General features: G+C 38.5%; 2 protein-coding genes across 3 annotated transcripts; both read right to left on the reverse strand.

Moving 5' to 3' along the window:
- Positions 1–758: 758 nt before the first annotated feature.
- Positions 759–16804, reverse strand: LOC115664697 (FBD-associated F-box protein At5g18780-like). 2 transcript variants are annotated; one of them, XM_056321519.1, is made up of 4 exons: positions 16740–16804; positions 1773–2657; positions 1534–1680; positions 759–1263 (listed from the first exon to the last, which is right to left on the reverse strand). In XM_056321519.1, the coding sequence occupies exons 1-4, from the start codon at positions 16797–16799 to the stop codon at positions 967–969; spliced, it is 1389 nt and encodes a 462-aa protein (XP_056177494.1). In that variant the 5' UTR covers positions 16800–16804; the 3' UTR covers positions 759–966. The 2 variants fall into 2 exon arrangements, with proteins under 2 accessions (XP_056177494.1, XP_056177493.1); XM_056321518.1 differs by lacking the exon at positions 16740–16804 and adding an exon at positions 3051–3182.
- Positions 14464–15685, reverse strand: LOC115682784 (uncharacterized). Its single transcript, XM_056321520.1, has 3 exons — positions 15533–15685; positions 15299–15442; positions 14464–14898 (listed from the first exon to the last, which is right to left on the reverse strand). Exons 1-3 carry the CDS (start codon positions 15683–15685, stop codon positions 14872–14874), a joined length of 324 nt encoding a protein of 107 aa, XP_056177495.1. The 3' UTR covers positions 14464–14871.
- Positions 16805–17332: the final 528 nt, after the last annotated feature.

Genomic DNA, 17332 nt, shown 5'->3' on the forward strand with positions numbered 1-17332 from the left:
TGGGACTTGACGATTTAAGAATTGGTGTTCTTGGTATGTAAGAGCGGACGGACCTTTTGATTTATTAAACTGAGAAGCATGGCTCCCGCTTTCGAATTGTCTTCTTTTGTTTGTCTCGGTCATAATTAGAGTAGACTGAATGTCAACTCAATTTCGATCCAGTGTTAGATTTTTGCAATAATTAAAGCTATGCCCAAGACACCGTACTTGGATAATATCTCAATCATCCTATACATATATAATATATTGGAGATCATCTTCACATGTCATGACATCACTTAATGTGAACAGGAGATTAACTAGTGATTATTCGGTGGTTGATTACGTCTAAGCAGGATACACAAGCCTCCCGCCACTAAGAATTCTTTTTTTTATTCTGTTTTATTTTTGATAGGCACCACTTCTAAGTATGATTCCATGCGGAAAGTCATTCACCTATAATTCCACAAAGACGAAAAGTAAATATTTATGAGATTTTCGAACTTGTGCATGATTCGTTATGTGTTAAACATGCTTGTTAAGGATAAAAAGAAATTGTTCTAGCTATTTCTCTCGTTTTACATATAATTGGTCTTTTCTTTTCTTTTTCTTTTTGGAAATCGAGACATTTAAAATCCTTTACTATATATATACATATATATATGCAGTTTTTTAGCGGTACAACAAGAATTGGGGAGACTATATATGGACGTAAAATGGGGTTAATCATTTCACGTTTTGCAGCCCCTGAGCTCTTTGAGCTTTTCTCCATTCCGGATTAAAATGACTTAGAGAAATGCAGGAACATCCATTATTCATGGCCTTTGAGTCATTACATAACTTATAAACCCAAAATAAAATCAGGAAATAAACAAACTATATCCGCAGTAACAAAAAAAGGAGAACCTTGAAAAGGGGAAGAGGAGTAGGTTGCAAAATAATAGCCATCCGTATCACCTCTATGAATACCACGAGGCTCGGGTTTCGTTAATTAATAACCAGATCAATCTTTAAAGGTACCTTTCCCTTGAGTTGTTGCAAAGCCCGTTCTCTAGGTTCTTTCAACTTTTTCCATTCGCCCGAGACATATTCTTTGTCACAGGTATTCACCACTAACTTCTCAAGAGCAATGGCACTCGCGATAAGGTAAGTCACTAGTTCGAGATCACAAGGTCGGCCATAATAATTGTAAAATGCAACCTCCTTTAGGTATCGATGGAGAGGTCTAACAACTCTTTCCAGTTCTCTTCCCTCCCCGTTTGGTATCCACCATGGGTCTGTCAACTGTGGCAAAAGAAGAATGCCGCATATTATTAATCACCCCAAGATATCGATGCATTGGAAAATGCCGATGGAAAAAAGAACTTGCAAAAGAAAGTATGTCTGTGTGGATTGTCACATCAAGCAGATACTAATCACATGATGACCCAACAACTCAACCATAAGCAGAGACTCCGATAGGATTCAACAGTGATTTGGTTTATCATATTCGATTTTACTGCATCTATCTAATGCCTAAATAGATGAAAACTTGAATGAGGCCCGAAAACCCACCTCAAACACAAAACTCCGCAAGTAGGGACATGCCTCGATCACGACAGTCAACGGAAGTAGACTCAAATCTCCGGTTCCTTTAACTCTCAGTTGCAATTGCTTGACACTTGTCAATTTAGGTAGTTGATGAGGAATACGCTGGTGATACTGCAGATTAGGAAGAGAGAGAATCAAAGACAACATAGATTGTAAAAAGAATTAAGTAACGAAACCTTATGAAAATCAGTCAGGGCTCTTACTCTACGTGAATATATAAATTCAAGTTTGAGAATCTGCAGAAAAGGAAGACTTGAAAGCTTAGGCAACCATTCATGCACAAGCTTCAATAGACATCCATCCATAGACACCTCAGATAGCTGGGGGAGCTTGTTCAAACGCAATAGACATTGCCGTCCCACGAAAGTGAAGGACACAAGATTCGTGTCGTAAATCCTAACATGTTCAAGATCGTCACAACATGCTATGCGCATGTATTTCAGTTTAAGTGATTGGCCAGAAACTCTAAGCCTATTCAAAGTACGAGCGTCATTCAATGTCAATCGCTCTAGAACCGGACAATTGGCAAGCAGTTGCTCAATGAATTCTCCATCCACAATTACTCTCTTCAAGTATAGCTCTTCAAGATACGTAAATCCAACATGCCAAGATATAGAAGGGCCCAAGTGTGGACACCTAACATCAGCATCCATAAGTGTCTCATGCCCTAACAAATATGGCAAGCAACCACCCAGCAAATCCTCCGTAGACACGGGCCGGAAATCTAGTTCGAGAACTTTAACTTGCTTTGCCAATGCAAACCTAATCCACCGATCGATGCGAGACTTATATGACATATTCAGGTCAAAGCGTAACGCAAATCTACGTAAAGCGTGATCTCCTCCACTTTGACGATGCACGACATTGTCCACCCATTCCACGTATCTCGCCCTCTCCTTTTCTGCCAATTCGGGTTTATCTTCCATCTTCTCCGATAAGTCCAACCGGTCCAAATCAAGGTCGGTGACCAGAGAAGTACACAAGTGCCTCCATCTCCCGGAAAGAACACAAATCGCTTGTGCTTCTCTAAATGTCAATCGAGATAATATACGGCCTATAACTTCTTCGGGCAAACAGCTGATCCGATCCTAGATTGAGTTTCGCCAGAAGAAAAAAACAAACCAAGTAAGAAAAATCTGGAAATAAGAATGAGGGAAAGCAGAGCAGGGAACATTCAACATCAAAAATCGAAAAAAAAAAAACTCAACTTTGGCACAACAACACCGAATCCATGGCAAAAGCAGCTAAAAGACCTCGGATATCTAAGCTTCGGTGACGAGATAACGTACATTCTAATTTACACAACCGCTGCCCCAATCAGCCAGTACATTCAACTGAAGATTTTCAATGATCTACGACGGGCATAGCCACAAGGAAAAGAAACGTGCATCCCTCCCCTCAGCGAGCAGAGAGAGGTGTATCCTACCGTGAAGAACAAGTTCCGAGCTCAAAAAAATCGAAACTTTAGGCGAATTCTTTACCTTGTCGTCGGATTGGGATTCAAATTCAGCGTGGGGCCTCTTTGGAGACGGAGAATCCATCGACGATCGCGAAATTCAGCTTCAGTTTCGGCCAAATTCAGCTTCCCGATAGATTTCACATGTAGGGCTCCGATATATATATATATATATATATATATATATATATATATATATATATATATATTCCAATAAATTAATAAGTAAATATATTATATTATATACGAATATATATATGTATATTCATTGTGACGTCACGTGATTAGCATCTATTGGATGGATGCGTGGCAATGCACACGGACAACCCATATCTTATCTTTGCAAGTTCTTTCTTCCACTAGCGTTCTCCATGCACGCTTCGCTCTAGATCCGAATTCAGAGACCACTAGGTAACCAATTTGCCCGTATAAAGATTCGTTTTTTGAGCTTGCAACTAGTTGTTCAGGAGAAGAAACCCTCTCTCTGTCTCTGGCTAGATAAGCAAAGGATACCACTTTCTTTCTTTCATCTTTCGAGAGTTGGTCTTGCCTTTTTCTCTTCTATTGTCCCCGAGTTCTTTCATTCTTTTTTAGAGATGTTTTTGAATTTCGCTGCGCCTTAGATTAGCATACTGGGAAAATTTGGGTTGGATATCTTGTCTGATGGAGCAAAAAGAATGGTTTTTTCTCCCTGAATTCAGTAATCTCTTTGCCATTGCGGTGTGAAAGTGGAGATTTTTCTTTGACTTCTTCTTTTTCTGGAGGAATTGAATCCCAATTCAAAGGATTGAATCAGTTGTCTGCCGGATGAAATTATGAGTCTTATACCATTTATATTGACATTTATAGAAGCAAAAGCAACTAATTGCGGACTCTGGTGACTGACCTTAATATGGATGGGCTCTAATTCATTCCATGAGATGAGAGCTAATCTGGATTCGCGAGGGTGAGATATATGGAGTGGGTGGATAATGTTTTGTAACAGTAGAATAATTACAGAGGACACCACCTTTCACATAGATCTAGGTTGTCCTTTCACCTGAATGTCGGATTTTAGTCTTGCATCAACCGGCGGATTGAGTTTGCACTGTCGAAGCAAGTTAAGGTGCTTGAACTAAATTTGATTCCCAGGTATTCTCCGGATCCCTGCTCTTCATGCCCTAGTCGATCACCTTATCTATTGGGTCACGAGGTAATTGTAGATGCTGATGCAGAGGCTCACTGTGGGATTCAGGTCTCAATAATCTTAGTTTGAGCTCTGTTGGCTTTAGATATTTTGAAGGCCTCTACATCAAAAGAAATTCCGCTAGTTGAGCTTTGCATTGGTTAGAGAATATGGAACGAGTGCATGTGATCCTGTCTCGGGTTTCAACGTGTCTTTCTCGTTTGCAGATTCTCAAACTGTGAATTTTCTTATCCACTATGTGTAAACATCAACTAATATCTAGTTTCAGACTTTATTTTTATTCATTTGTTTTCTGTCACCCTCCTCCCTAATGATGCTGCATTGCCTGCATTTGATTCGGTTGGGATGCCTAAGGTCTCATCTTCTGCCTGAATTATTCAGTGTCAAGCAATTGGAGGTCAGCCATGTAGCATATGAAGATGATAGTCCCCTTCCACTATCTCTCTTAATCAAGGCAATGTCCCTGTTTGCAGACGTTTGCGTTGCAGGTGGGTCTTTTGACTCCATTCAGTTGTCGATTTGTTGTGGTGGAATAGAATCCAAACCAGGTCACTATTAAAATTTAATAATATTTGCTTGTCTGTGCATGGCAATTCACAAGAGTTGCCTGGAAATTTTTACTTTGGTATAACTTCTTTTTTTTATTTTTTTTGGTCAGAACTTTGGTATAACTTCGATGTGTTGATAAATGGAGTACATTTACTTCCTTTTAGGAGTTCTGTCTTGCGTTGGCATTTGGCAGTAAAATTTCTGTTTCAATGATTCATAGGCAACCCAGTGACGACCATTCTCGCTTCAAGAGTTGAAAATATCGAAGAGAGCAAGAGAACGTGCCAAACGACGGCTTGAGGTAAAGCTACCTGGTCAAAGTCAATGTTCTAAGAGTCGATTTCTTGGTAGCCCGGGAGCCTCATCCACACTGCATGGGGAAAGATTTTTTGAATTCTGCAACTTTATTCCATAACCCTGATACAAGATGTTCGTTTTACTTTTGATTACACATGTTTTTTCTATAATTAGTTTCGACATGTCGCTATCAAAAGTTTAAGGCTTGTGATTATAATTGCTCCTTTTATCTCTAAGGATTTACCAGACCACTGAGTTAAAAGAAAAAACAGAGAAATTGCACTTTAGCTCTCCTATCTGTGAGTGGTAAGTCATGTGTTGAATATCCCTGGCACGTATCGATTCTCCATTTCCAATGGAGGTTCCACTCTGAATCTGAAGAAGATTCTCATGACAAGGTAACGAATTTTACTGCAAAACTTCCATGTGAGCTAGGAGCTAGTTTTTCATAGAAGAAGACATCTGTGTGTGCGCTCGCTGAGCAAAGGATGCGCGTTTCTTTCTTCCTCTGGGTATACATGTATTAGATTAGCACAAATTGGCTCTCGTGACAAAAGATAATCTTTTTCTTAGGTGTGGGGGCATCGGAATGCATATTTATTCAGCAAACATTGAATTTTTTTTTTTTTGCCGATGAACTTTGATCTTCGGGTTTTCCCTCGATATTATCTCCATATTTTTGCTTGCTTACTCGATTTTTCTCCCTTTTCCCTTTGTCAGTGAATCTCAATCCATAGGCTTGGATTAGCTCAAACGCACTGCGTCTTAACGATATTCTCCATCAAGTATAGCTCAATGTAGAGTAAAAAACAGAAGACCAATTACATACTTCATCATCCCCTTAGTGCCATCTTTCTCCCAAGCATACTTATGTAAAGAAGGGAACCAAGAGACCCAGCACCGTAGCTAAATAATAAGCAGAATGCAAGCGCAGAGATGTGCGTAGCAAGGTTTGCAAGCAAGTCAGCATTATCAAAATGTGATCCCTTTAACATGCTTAAGCGTGATACAGAAGCCTTTTCCTCGGAGCCTTTGGAGCAGTTTATGATCACTCATAATCCCCGCTACCAAGCATGATTCCATGCAGAAAGTCATTGACAACAGAAGTCGCGTAGACCGAGTTTGCCTATAATTCTACAAAGACAAAAAGTAGATGCTGGTGAGATCGTGAGCTGGAACACGCTTTGTTACGTGTTCAAGATTCTTGTTAAGGTTAAGAAAAAAGTTTGTTTAGCTATTCCTCTCGTTTTACATGTAATTAAACTTTTTTTTTTGAAAATATAGACAATCAAAATCCTATGCAGCCCGTACTAGGAAGACCATATGTTTAAGTAAAATGGGGTAAATCATTCCACATTTTGCGACCGGTGAGCTGTGTTCTTTTCCATATTTTCTAATGTTTTGTCGAATCATTTCTCAATATTCTTGCCGCGTGGCAAGATCGTCTTTCTTTTTCTTTCTTTTTTTCAATTGGCACACATGCTAAGGGTGTAATTGGTAAAGAATATTGATAAATATAGGATGGTGTAGAATAGATTCGTCGTGGACTCATGGACAAAGCCAAACATGTTTAAGGACCTGCTCGAGCACAAAACCTGACAAGTTTTCTAAGTGAGAGTATGATATTTTGGTTAAGTTGAACTCGGTTTACGAATCACGATAACTTACTTTTGTTCATATTCATGTTTCTTCAACTCTGTATTTAGGATCGTGTTATTGATTACCCCCATTATGTTTCGAGAGTTCCTGAACTATAGCCCTTGTTGGGTATAAAAATGCTAAAAGAGGAAAATTTTTTCCAAATTTGAAGTTGAATATCGCTAGCATGTACGGATTTTCCATCTCCAAACGAGGTTCCACTTTAAATCTGAAGCAGATTCTCATGACAAGGTAACCAATTTTGCTTGCTTTCTCCATTTTCTCCCCTCCCTTGTCAGAGAGTTAATCCAAAGACTTGAATCAGCTAGTTGCTAGATGAAATTCTAGGCCGTATACTATTCCCGTTGATAGCAAAACTACACTTTCACATATGAGTTAGGCTAGCAAAGTAAACTAGATTTTAATTTTTTTTTATCATACTCATCCTCATGGAAACTACTTAAGCCTAATTTCGTCAGTCATCATGATAGAAGAAATTCGCATTTTTTCTCGTTAACATCCAATATTATGAAGCTCTTAGATCGCATTTATGAAAATAGCATTTACTTTCTTACGCGTTCATCGAATGTAAACTTATCGACAAGTTATAATTAATAAGTCATGCGTATTGGCTCGCCCAAGATAACACTGTCTCTAGACAATTGTCTTGCTTGCAACCGAATGTTGGATTCAAAGCATGAGTATTGCATAGCTTAAGAGAAACAAATACTTCGAAAAGGGCAGCTTTTTACTACCGATTGCCTAACAAGTGCGTAGCATTTGGTTAAGTATCTATTTATGAAAATCCAATTAGATCGGCTAGTGATGCCATCCCTACCAACTCTTAATTCAAAACGTATTCGTAGTTGGCCAACAACAATAAAGTACAGAATAACAAAAGAAAAAAATAAATAAAAGAAGACAAGCTACGTAATAAAAAATTGGATAAAATTGCAAGTACGCATATTCGAGGACCTAAAAAATATACCAATTTTTCAAGGAATAGAAGCTTTCACCGTTATGATTTTTATTCATGCAGTTGACACCAAAATGCGGGAAACCGACCGACACATACAGTAGACACCTCGGCAAGGCGAAATGAAGTCGTTTAGCACAAATAAATAAATAAAAAAAACGGCACAATCTTTTAGTCTTTTTAATCAAGGATTCGTCTGATTCAGTGAGAAAAGAGATAAAAGGAATGGAGCAATTCAAAATAAAAGAGCCAAGCTTGTGAACCAAGTTCTTCTTGTCCCGAACCAATAATTAGTGCTCCAACTCGACGATTTCGATCTAATTCGTCAATTTGCATGGAAGGATAAGTTAATGGTGGGTATTTTGTCTTTAAGCAAAAGTTCACACTTTTTTTTTTGAAAAGCGAGGATATTTTTGTCTAATGTGTATATATTTCGGACATATATTCTATTAGTTTGTGATTGTTAGGACGTGCGTAATATAAAATAAAATAAAATAAAAGTACTCGGCAGTGGGAATTATGAGTAATAATGAACTGATCCAAAAGCTTCGAGGAAGAGGCTTGTATATCATGCTTAATCATTTTAAATCACTCGTTAATTGGTAGTTAATTTCATATTCACATTATATGATGTTATGACATGTGAAAATGATGCCGTATGTGTGTGCATATATATAATATAAGAGGATTGAGATATTTTCCTAATAATGTGTCTTGGCATAGCCTTAATTATTACGAAAAATCTAACAGCGGAGCGAAATTGAGTTGGCCTTCGGCGAATTCTAATTTCGATTGAGCCAAAATGATTAAAGGAAATCGAAAGCGTGAGCTATAATGTTCCAATTTTATATACCCAAAACATTAATTCTTAAATCATCAAGTCTTGACTGAAGTCGACGTGTGCATGGTTTCAAATGTACCAAGTTCACATCAAAATTCTGCATTTCGGGCTAACAACATTGGAATTATAATGTAATTTGATTCACTTTGATCGTTCTTCGTGTTGATTTTGCAGAGCCGATTCAGTCTCACACAACCGATTCCTGGTGAGTGATCGCTCCTCATTCGCATGTCGGTCGTGAATTCGGCATTAGGTTTCAATTTCCATGGCATTTGAGGCAATTGTAGTTGCATGTTGATGATGATTGTAGATTGTTGAGGCGATCGCAGCAATCGATCTATTTCTTACTCTCTATTTTTTACTTCTTCTTTTCCGGATAGTCGATATAGACTTGGTAGAGTCTTTCATTCCACGTACTTGACTCTGCGAAACCCTCGCTCTTCCTCGATCTTTGATCCTTCTTTGTTTTGATTTGCAGAGCGCATCTAGTTGCCCGACCTGATTGATTCTGGTGAGTGATCGGTCCTTTTTTCTCATTTCTGTCATGGATTCATCGGTTGTTGCAATAGGTTTCCATTTCGGTGGCATTTCAGGTGTTTTTTTATTGCTTGTTGACGATGATGATTGTAGATTGTAGAGGCGATTGCAAGGAATGCCTCTACCTGTACAACATGAAACACGTGGATGCTGTCCTCCTGCTTCTTGAGCAAATCGACGACCACGGCTACCTCCGTCGAGTTGAGTTCTTGCTGCAGACATGGGAGGGCTCTCCTCAATCGTGGATTCAGATAGCCTTTTAGCTATATTTCGCGTTTAAATGTCTTTATAGAGCTTTATCTTTTCTTAACTACTTGTATTGGTACTGTACGAGCTTGCTATGGTTGATCTTGTCTATAAGAATGGATAGGGTTGTCGAATAGATATAGTTTAAGGAATGGTTATTTCTATACAATATAAAACCCATTCTTAAGCTTCTGGAGCAACATGCCGCTCCAGAAATCCAGTTTAAGGAATGGTTATTTCTTCACAATATAAAGCCCATCCTTAAGCTTCTGGAGCAGCATGATGGAGTGGCTCTCCTAAACCATGGATTTCGTTAGATTTCGTTAAATTCCGTGTTTAAATGTCTTTTTAGAGTTTTATTTGTTCTTAGCCAGTTGAATAGAGAAAGGTTTTGACAAATAATGCACTTTCTATTGTTCAAATGTTGAATGATACAAATGAGAGAGAACACTCTATTTATATATGAACCCTTTCAATTACTACCGTTGATCATCCTTTAATCAAACGGTGGAAATCCACTCTCTCCAACTATATGGCTGCGTTTGGTCGACCGGATAAAAGCCAGGATAGGATATGTTTTATCCTATCCTGTGTTTGGTGGTGGTCCAGGATAGGATAAGGTCGGATATAGACCGGATAAAAAAATCCGGGGGGGGGGGTGGGATAGACCCGGATAGGATTTCTAATGCCTATTTTTCCAGAAACCCTACACTCCACTCGCCGTCATCTTCATCCCCACACCTTGTGCGCTTTCACCAAAAAAATTTCTCGGCTTTTTTTCCTTCACTGACTCCTCCGGACCCGTGAATAGCAAAAAAAAAAAATTTATCCTATCCGACTTCAAATCCGTAGTCCACCAAACAGTGGACAGGATATGAAGAAATCCCAGGATTTCTTATCTATCCTATCCAGTCCTAACATGTTTAGAAATCCGGATGACCAAACGCAACTTATATGTTTCCCATATTGTCTTTAGGAGAAACCTCTAGAGTCCAAATGCTTCAATAACTCTTGGGCCGGGTAGGTCTTGAAACCTCCCGTCCTTGACACTTGGGCTTGAATAAGCCTTTTTATCTCTTCTAATTTGAATGCATCTATTTGTCAAAGCTCTCTCACAGTCAATTTACAGCATACAATTTCCTATTTAGTTTCGCATTGAAAAGAGATCATCTATCCGCCCAATATGCCCAGATTATTAAGCATTGAACTTCGTTATTTTTCTGTTATCTCTTGCTCTCTGCAATTTTCTGTTGATTTCTAATAATTTTTATTTTTCATATTATCTAATAAAATTTCCAACATGAACAAATGAGAAAAGCAATCTTCCATCCCACCACGGCTTGCTAGCCGGATCTGAAGATTTCTTGGGCTGGCACTGGCAGGGCGGTGTCCCTAATTAGTTTAAGGTCGACCGTCTCCCCAGCCCCAGGGTGCCCTACTGATCGGAGAGCTTGCTGGGTTTGCTGCTTTCTCAATCAAAATAGGAGACGTTCAGAAGAAAATTTGAAAGTTTGAACGAAAAAAAAAACTTTGTTGTACCAAAGTTCTTTAATTACTTTAAATGTTTTTGAATTTTGCTGCGCCTCATATTACTATGCTAGGAAGAATTTCGGTTTGTGGATATCTTATTAAATGGAGCAAAAAGAATGGTTTTTTCCCCGAATTCAGTATTTTATTTTCCTTGCTGTGTGAATGTTGAGATTTTCATTTAACATCTATGTTTTTTTTTTCTTTTTTATTGGGGGAATTGAATCTTAATACAAAGGATTGAGCGAGTTTTGTGCTGGACGACGTTATAGGTTTATTTCACGAGATTAGAGCCAAATCCGATTGAACGAGGGCAAGATATGGGGAGTGAGCGGATAACATTTTGCAGCAGTACAACAGATATAGAGGACACCACCCTTCGCATAGATTTTGGTTGTCCTTTCACCATGTTGAATTTCGGTCTTGAATCGATTAGCGGATTAAGTTTTTCACCGTGGAAGCAAGTTAAGGTGCTTGAACTAAATTTGATTCCCAGGTGTCCTCTGGATCTCTCTTCATACCCTAGTCGATCACCCTATACAGGGGGTGCGAGGTGCTTGAAGATGCTGATGCAGTGGGTTCACTGTGGATATGGGTCTCAATAAATTTGGGGATAATGACACAAATAGTCCCTAAACTTTGACTTAATGTGCAATTTGGTCTCTAAACTTTTAATTTGTTCAATGTAGTCCCTGAACTTTAACATAATGTTCAATTTGGTCCCTAAACTTTTAATTTGTTCAATGTGGTCCTTGAACTTTTAATATGTGTTCAATTTAGTCCCTGAACTATATGAAAATGTTCAATATAGTCCCTGCACTTGAATTAACAGAAGGACTATATTGAACATTTTCAAATAGTTCAAGGACTAAATTGAACACATATTAAAAGTTCAGGGACCACATTGAACAAATCAAAAGTTCAGAGACCAAATTGAACATTAGGTTAAAGTTCAGGGACTACATTGAACAAATTAAAAGTTCAGGAATCAAATTGCACATTAGGTCAAAATTTAGGGACTATTTGTGTCATTTTCCCATAAATTTACTTTAAGTCCTGTTGGCTTTAGGTATTTTGAAGACCTCTACATGAAAGGCTCAAGTGTTAAGGGAGCATTCACAAAGCAATTGGTTGCCAATTGTCTAGTTTTGGAGTGACTGCATTTGAAAATCGGGGGAGAGCTTGACATTTTCTGGCCAATCGCTTAAGCCAAAACACTTGCACCGTGCGAAGTTGTCGCACCTTAGGTGCCTCGATGTTTACGATACAAATCTCATCTCCTTCGCTTTCCTTGGGATAGGAATTTCGCTGGGTATGAACAATGTCCCCCTACAAGTTGAGCTATGAATTGGTTAGAGGGCTTGGAATGCGTGCATGGGATCATGTCTCTGGTTTCAACTTGTATTTCTCGTCTGTAGATTCTCAGACTCTGAATTTTCATTTCAATTATGTGTAAGCATCAGCTGATATCGTGTTTCAGAGGTTATTTGATTCTTCTGTTGTCTGTCACCCACCTCTTGGCTAATAACGCTACATTCCGTGTGCATTTGATACAGTTGGGATGCCTAAGAACTCATCTTCTACCTGAATTAACCAGTTTGAGATCAGTCTTTGTAGCATATGAAGATAATAGTCTACTTCCACTCACTCTCTTGGTCAAGGCAATGTCCCTATTTGCATAGGTTTGTGATGCAGGTGGGTCTTCTGGCTCTATTAAGTCGTAGCATCGTGAGATGTGGTGGGATAGAATCTAAACCAGGTCATTGTTAAATCTAAACCATGCACTAAGGATCGTGTACGATCGAAGAAGACCGATATAAATCTCTTAGAGCTTCCCAAACATTCACAGGGACGGGCCATATGGTCAATGTGTCGAGTTTCTAGAGAATACTCGGCATAAATGCCGGTGGTTGTTAGATGAGAAGATGCGATCTTTACCGCTAGATCGAATATTAATCAATAGATGTAATAAGAGGACCTTTTGTATAAGTAGGGTGCTCTCCCTCTCATTTGTATCCATCCAAACAATTGAGCAATAAAAAATATTCTCTCCTAGAGCTTCTCTCCCTAAACATTCTATATCTACAATCCGGACTCGAAACGGACAATATTGCACATTAAATCATGTCATTATCCAAAAAAGAAAAGGTACTTTGTCGTATGTAAAAAATTGAGGTTTGTTTAGCTCATAAATTAGGCCAGGCTTGTTCCTAAAGTACGGAAACATCAATCACACCCCTCTTTCCTTATGTCGGGAATGATATTAAAAGATGCCAAGTTAACCAACTCAAAAGGGAAAATATGGTTCGGAGCTTCAGATGTGAAATTAATGTCCCAGCACTATAGCTGCTTCTGACAAGAAAAATCGAACAAGAATATGTTGTTATAGCTTTCTAAACAAGCCCAGCTTCTATTTGTTCGCGTAATTGGCAAATTACAGTAAATTGCTCACCAGATGAGCACAGTGCCAAATTGGTAGTGCAAAGAGCTAGCTAATACTTAAAAAGGGATGTCAGAATAGTTAGCTACCAAAGTATGCACCAAAGTGTCAAATTGAAGCTGGTTGATGGATTGGATTTTTCTTGGCTATGGAGGATTTTGGTAGTTTTTCCAATATGAAGTGTAATACTTACTTTTCTGGAGTACACAAGAGTCGAGGCCGATTTATTTTGCTCTGTCGCAGTTTCAATGATAGGGTTATATAATTTTGTTGAGCAATTGCTCCGCGACATTTAACGAGGGCGGGACCCTTGGCTCAAAGCTCGCCGCTTGGTGGTTTTGGTTTGTGAAAGCGTCTGGGAGTGAAAATAGTGTGGCGGAGTGGGGGGTGGGATTATCAGCTTGGTGGTTTTGGTTCGTGAAAAGCGTCGGGAGTGAAAATAGTGTGGCGGAATGGGTGTGGGATTATCAATCGGGAATATATGGAGGGGAGGGACGCGCGGCGAGACGAGGGAACACGCGGCGTGAATGAAACTGAAACTCTTTAACGTTTGACTGGTCGAGTAGAGTTCGAGAAATAATTTGAAGCAGAAGACAGTTTCTCTGAAGACAGTTCTCAGAAATGGAACTCCGGACGTACACACGAGTTTTTAGATTTGTGAACCTATTGTACTGGCAAATACTTACGCGTCGGACCGACTGTTTTAAAAACTTAAATTGTTAAATAAAGTTGTGGTTTAATATTTAAATACTTTAACACTCCATTGAGAAATATGCAAATATCCGCTCTGTAAAGATAGATAAGAAATACATGCGAAGAGAGAGCCTAAATAGGCTTTATTAAATAATTATCTTAGATAAGATATTAATAAAGGATATGCACAATCAAAAAGTGATATATGTACAATACAGAGAATCAAGAGAAATATTCTAATTATCTCTAACAAAGGAAATTATTCCAGAGAAATATCTCTAACTCGCCCATAAATTGAGACACTAAACACAGAGTAGATCGATTGGGAGGCATCCAAAAGGCATGTGAGAAAGTTACATCTGTTCTCTCCTACTATCACTTTAATGACTAACAAATACCCAGCAAAAACAAAGTGGTGGTTGTTTTGGAGTCGTTGCCGGATTAAAATAACTCTGAGAAATGCAGGAACATCCATTATTCATGGCTTTCAGTCATTACATCACTTATAAATCCAGAATAAAATCCGGAACAACAAATTATTAATAAATAAACTTATATCCGGAGTAAAAAAAATAATAACCTTGAGGAGGGGAAGAGGGGTAGCTTGCAGAATAATAGCCATCCTTGTTGACTCTGTGGATGCAGCGTGAACAAGGCTCGAGTTCCATTAATTAATCACCAGATCAATCTTTGAAGGTAACTTTCCCTTGAACTGCGGCAAAGCCCGTTCTCTAGGTTCCTTCATCATTGCCAACAATTTCTGCTTGCACGAGAGACAAATTCTTCGTCACAAGGGTTCACCACTAACTTCTCAAGAGCAAGGGCATTTTCGACAAGGTAAATCACTAGCTCGAGATTACAAGGTCGACCATAATAATTATAAAATTCAACCTCCTTTAGGTACCGTTCAGGAGGTCTAGCATCTCTTTTCAATTCTCTCCGCCTGCATAGCATGTCCGTTGGGTTCGTCAACTGTGGCAAAATAAGAATGCCGTATATTGTTAATCAACACAAAATATCGTCGCATTGGAGAATGCGAGTGAAAGAAAGAACTAGCAAAACAAAACATGTCCGTGTGTATTGTCACATTAAGTAGATACTAATCACATGATATCCCAACAACTCATCCTTAAGTAGAGACTCAAATAGGTTTTAATAGTGGCTTGGTATATCTATATGGATTGTCACATCGAGTACATACTAACACATGATGTCTTAACAATTAAACTCATAAGTAGAGACTCGAATAGGATTCAATAATGGCTTGGTTTATCATATTCCATCCTAATGCATATGTCTAATGCCTAAATAGATGAAGGCTTGAATGAGACCCGAAAACCCACCTCAAACACAAAACTCCGCAAGTAGGGACATGCCCCGATCAAGAGAGTTAACGGAAGTAGACTCGCATCTCTAGATCCGTCAACTCTCAGTTCCAAATACTTGACACTTGTTAATTTAGACAGTTGATGAATAAGCAGGTTTTCCTACATATTAGAGAGAAAGTATTAGAGACAACAAAGACTGTAAAAAGGAAATAACTTGTGAACCTTATGAAAGTCAGTCAATGCTCTTACATCAGGTGAATTAAAATATGAAAGTTTGAGAATCTGCAGACAAGGAAGACTTGAAAGCTGAGACAAGGTCATATGCATAACCTCCAACACAAATCCTGTAATAGAGATCTTAGACAGTTGGGAGAGCTTGTCTAAACACAATGGAATTTGCATTCCAACGAAAGTGAAGGACACAAGATTTGCGTCATAAATCTCATCGCATTCAATATCGTCATAGCTTTAGTGATCAGCTAGAAACTCTAAACCTATTCGAAGTACAAGCATATTCTAAAATTAATCCCTCTAAAACCGGACAATTGGCAAGCAATTGCTCAACGAGTTCTCCCTCCACGGCGACTTGATTCAATGTGAGCTCTTCGAGATACCTAAGCCAACATGCCAAGACCAAGACCTAGAAGGGCTCAAGCCAAAATTACGCAAACGTGAAGCCCGTCGTGAACACTCTACATCAGAGTCCATAAGTATCTCCTGCCCTAACAGATATGGCAATGCATCAAATCTTCAAAGAAGGAGGCTAGAAAACTAGTTGGAGAACTTTAACTCATTTTGCCAATGCAAACCTAATCCACCGATCTATGTGAGATTGATATGAGATATTCAAGTCAAAGCATAACGCAAATCTACGTAAATGATATCCTCCACTTTGACGATGCGAGACATTGTCCACCCATTCCACATATCTTGTCCTCTCCTTTGTCTTTCCTCTCAGCGAACAAGTCAGACCAGTTGAAATCAAAATTGGTGACCTGACAAGTAGACAAATGCCTCCATCTTCTGGAATGAAGACAACTCGCTTGTGCTTTTGCATATGTCAAAAGAGATAATATAAAACCTCTAACATCTTTGGGCAAACAGCTGATCCGATCCTTTGGTTGAGTTTCACCAAAAGAAAAACAAACCAAGTTAGAAAAATCTGGAAACAAGATTGATGGAAAATAGGAAGCAGGAAAATTCAACAAACAAACGTAAGAAAAAAACTCAACTTTCGGCCATAAACAACCAGAAAAGGAATATTGAAGACCCATTAACCCAACCAAAAAAAGAGCCCAACTTTTGCACGATCAGCCAACATATTCAACTGAAAGTTCTTCACGAATATCTGAGACGTGTACATGCATCGTTCGCTTAGCGAAGAAAGAGAGGGTGGGATATTCTTGCGACTAGTTCCAAGCTCAATAATGAAATTTTATGCAGCAAAATTCGTTACCTTGTCAGCAGATTCGGCTTCAGAATCAGAGCGGAGCCTCTTTGGAGATGGTGAATCCATAGATGCCGGCATTAGTTCCTCCCTTCAGGTCGCTCTTCTCTTTTAGCCTCCTCGATCACATCCTGCGTCTTTAGATTTTAGCCATAATTTTGAAACACCCCCGATTCGATATCTTTTCCAAAATTTCTAACAGCGGTATCTTTTTTAACCATCTATAATGATTAACACTGTGTAAATTATATTACACAAAAGGAAACATGGTGAGAAATATGTTATTGCTAATGGCATGTCTAGATTAATTTCTATTTTTTCACTTTGACTTTTTTCAATATGAACCCATTGAGACATAGATTATCATACTTTATTTTCATAAATTCTCAAACTTAGCATAACATTTTAAATTTAGCAACAAAAAAAACACTTTTAATTTTGATAGATCCCGAACAAACAGGGATTATAACTTTAGATTTCTTTAGGACAGATTTTAAAAGAATTATTTTCCTAAAAACCACTAACTTTAAGTTCAATCTCAATTCTATCCCGAATTTTTTTGTCAAAATAAAAATCACTAACTTTTTTTCTAATTCGAGATC

This window comes from Syzygium oleosum, unplaced genomic scaffold (assembly GCF_021117445.2).
Source record: "Syzygium oleosum isolate NSW1041296 unplaced genomic scaffold, Sole_v2.1 Sole_v2.23, whole genome shotgun sequence".
NCBI classification, from domain to species: domain Eukaryota; kingdom Viridiplantae; phylum Streptophyta; class Magnoliopsida; order Myrtales; family Myrtaceae; genus Syzygium; species Syzygium oleosum.

Coding starts and splice junctions, on each gene's coding strand:
- LOC115682784 (XM_056321520.1), bottom strand. CDS start 15,685: ATGCAAATTCCATTGTGTTTAGACAAGCTCTCCCAACTGTCTAAGATC. Junction 15,443..15,532: donor CATATTTTAATTCACCTGAT/GTAAGAGCATTG, acceptor TCTAATATGTAG/GAAAACCTGCTTATTCATCA. Junction 14,899..15,298: donor TGCGGAGTTTTGTGTTTGAG/GTGGGTTTTCGG, acceptor CATGCTATGCAG/GCGGAGAGAATTGAAAAGAG.
- LOC115664697 (XM_056321519.1), bottom strand. CDS start 16,799: ATGGATTCACCATCTCCAAAGAGGCTCCGCTCTGATTCTGAAGCCGAA. Junction 2,658..16,739: donor AAGCCGAATCTGCTGACAAG/GTAACGAATTTT, acceptor AACTCAATCTAG/GATCGGATCAGCTGTTTGCC. Junction 1,681..1,772: donor AATTTATATATTCACGTAGA/GTAAGAGCCCTG, acceptor CCTAATCTGCAG/TATCACCAGCGTATTCCTCA.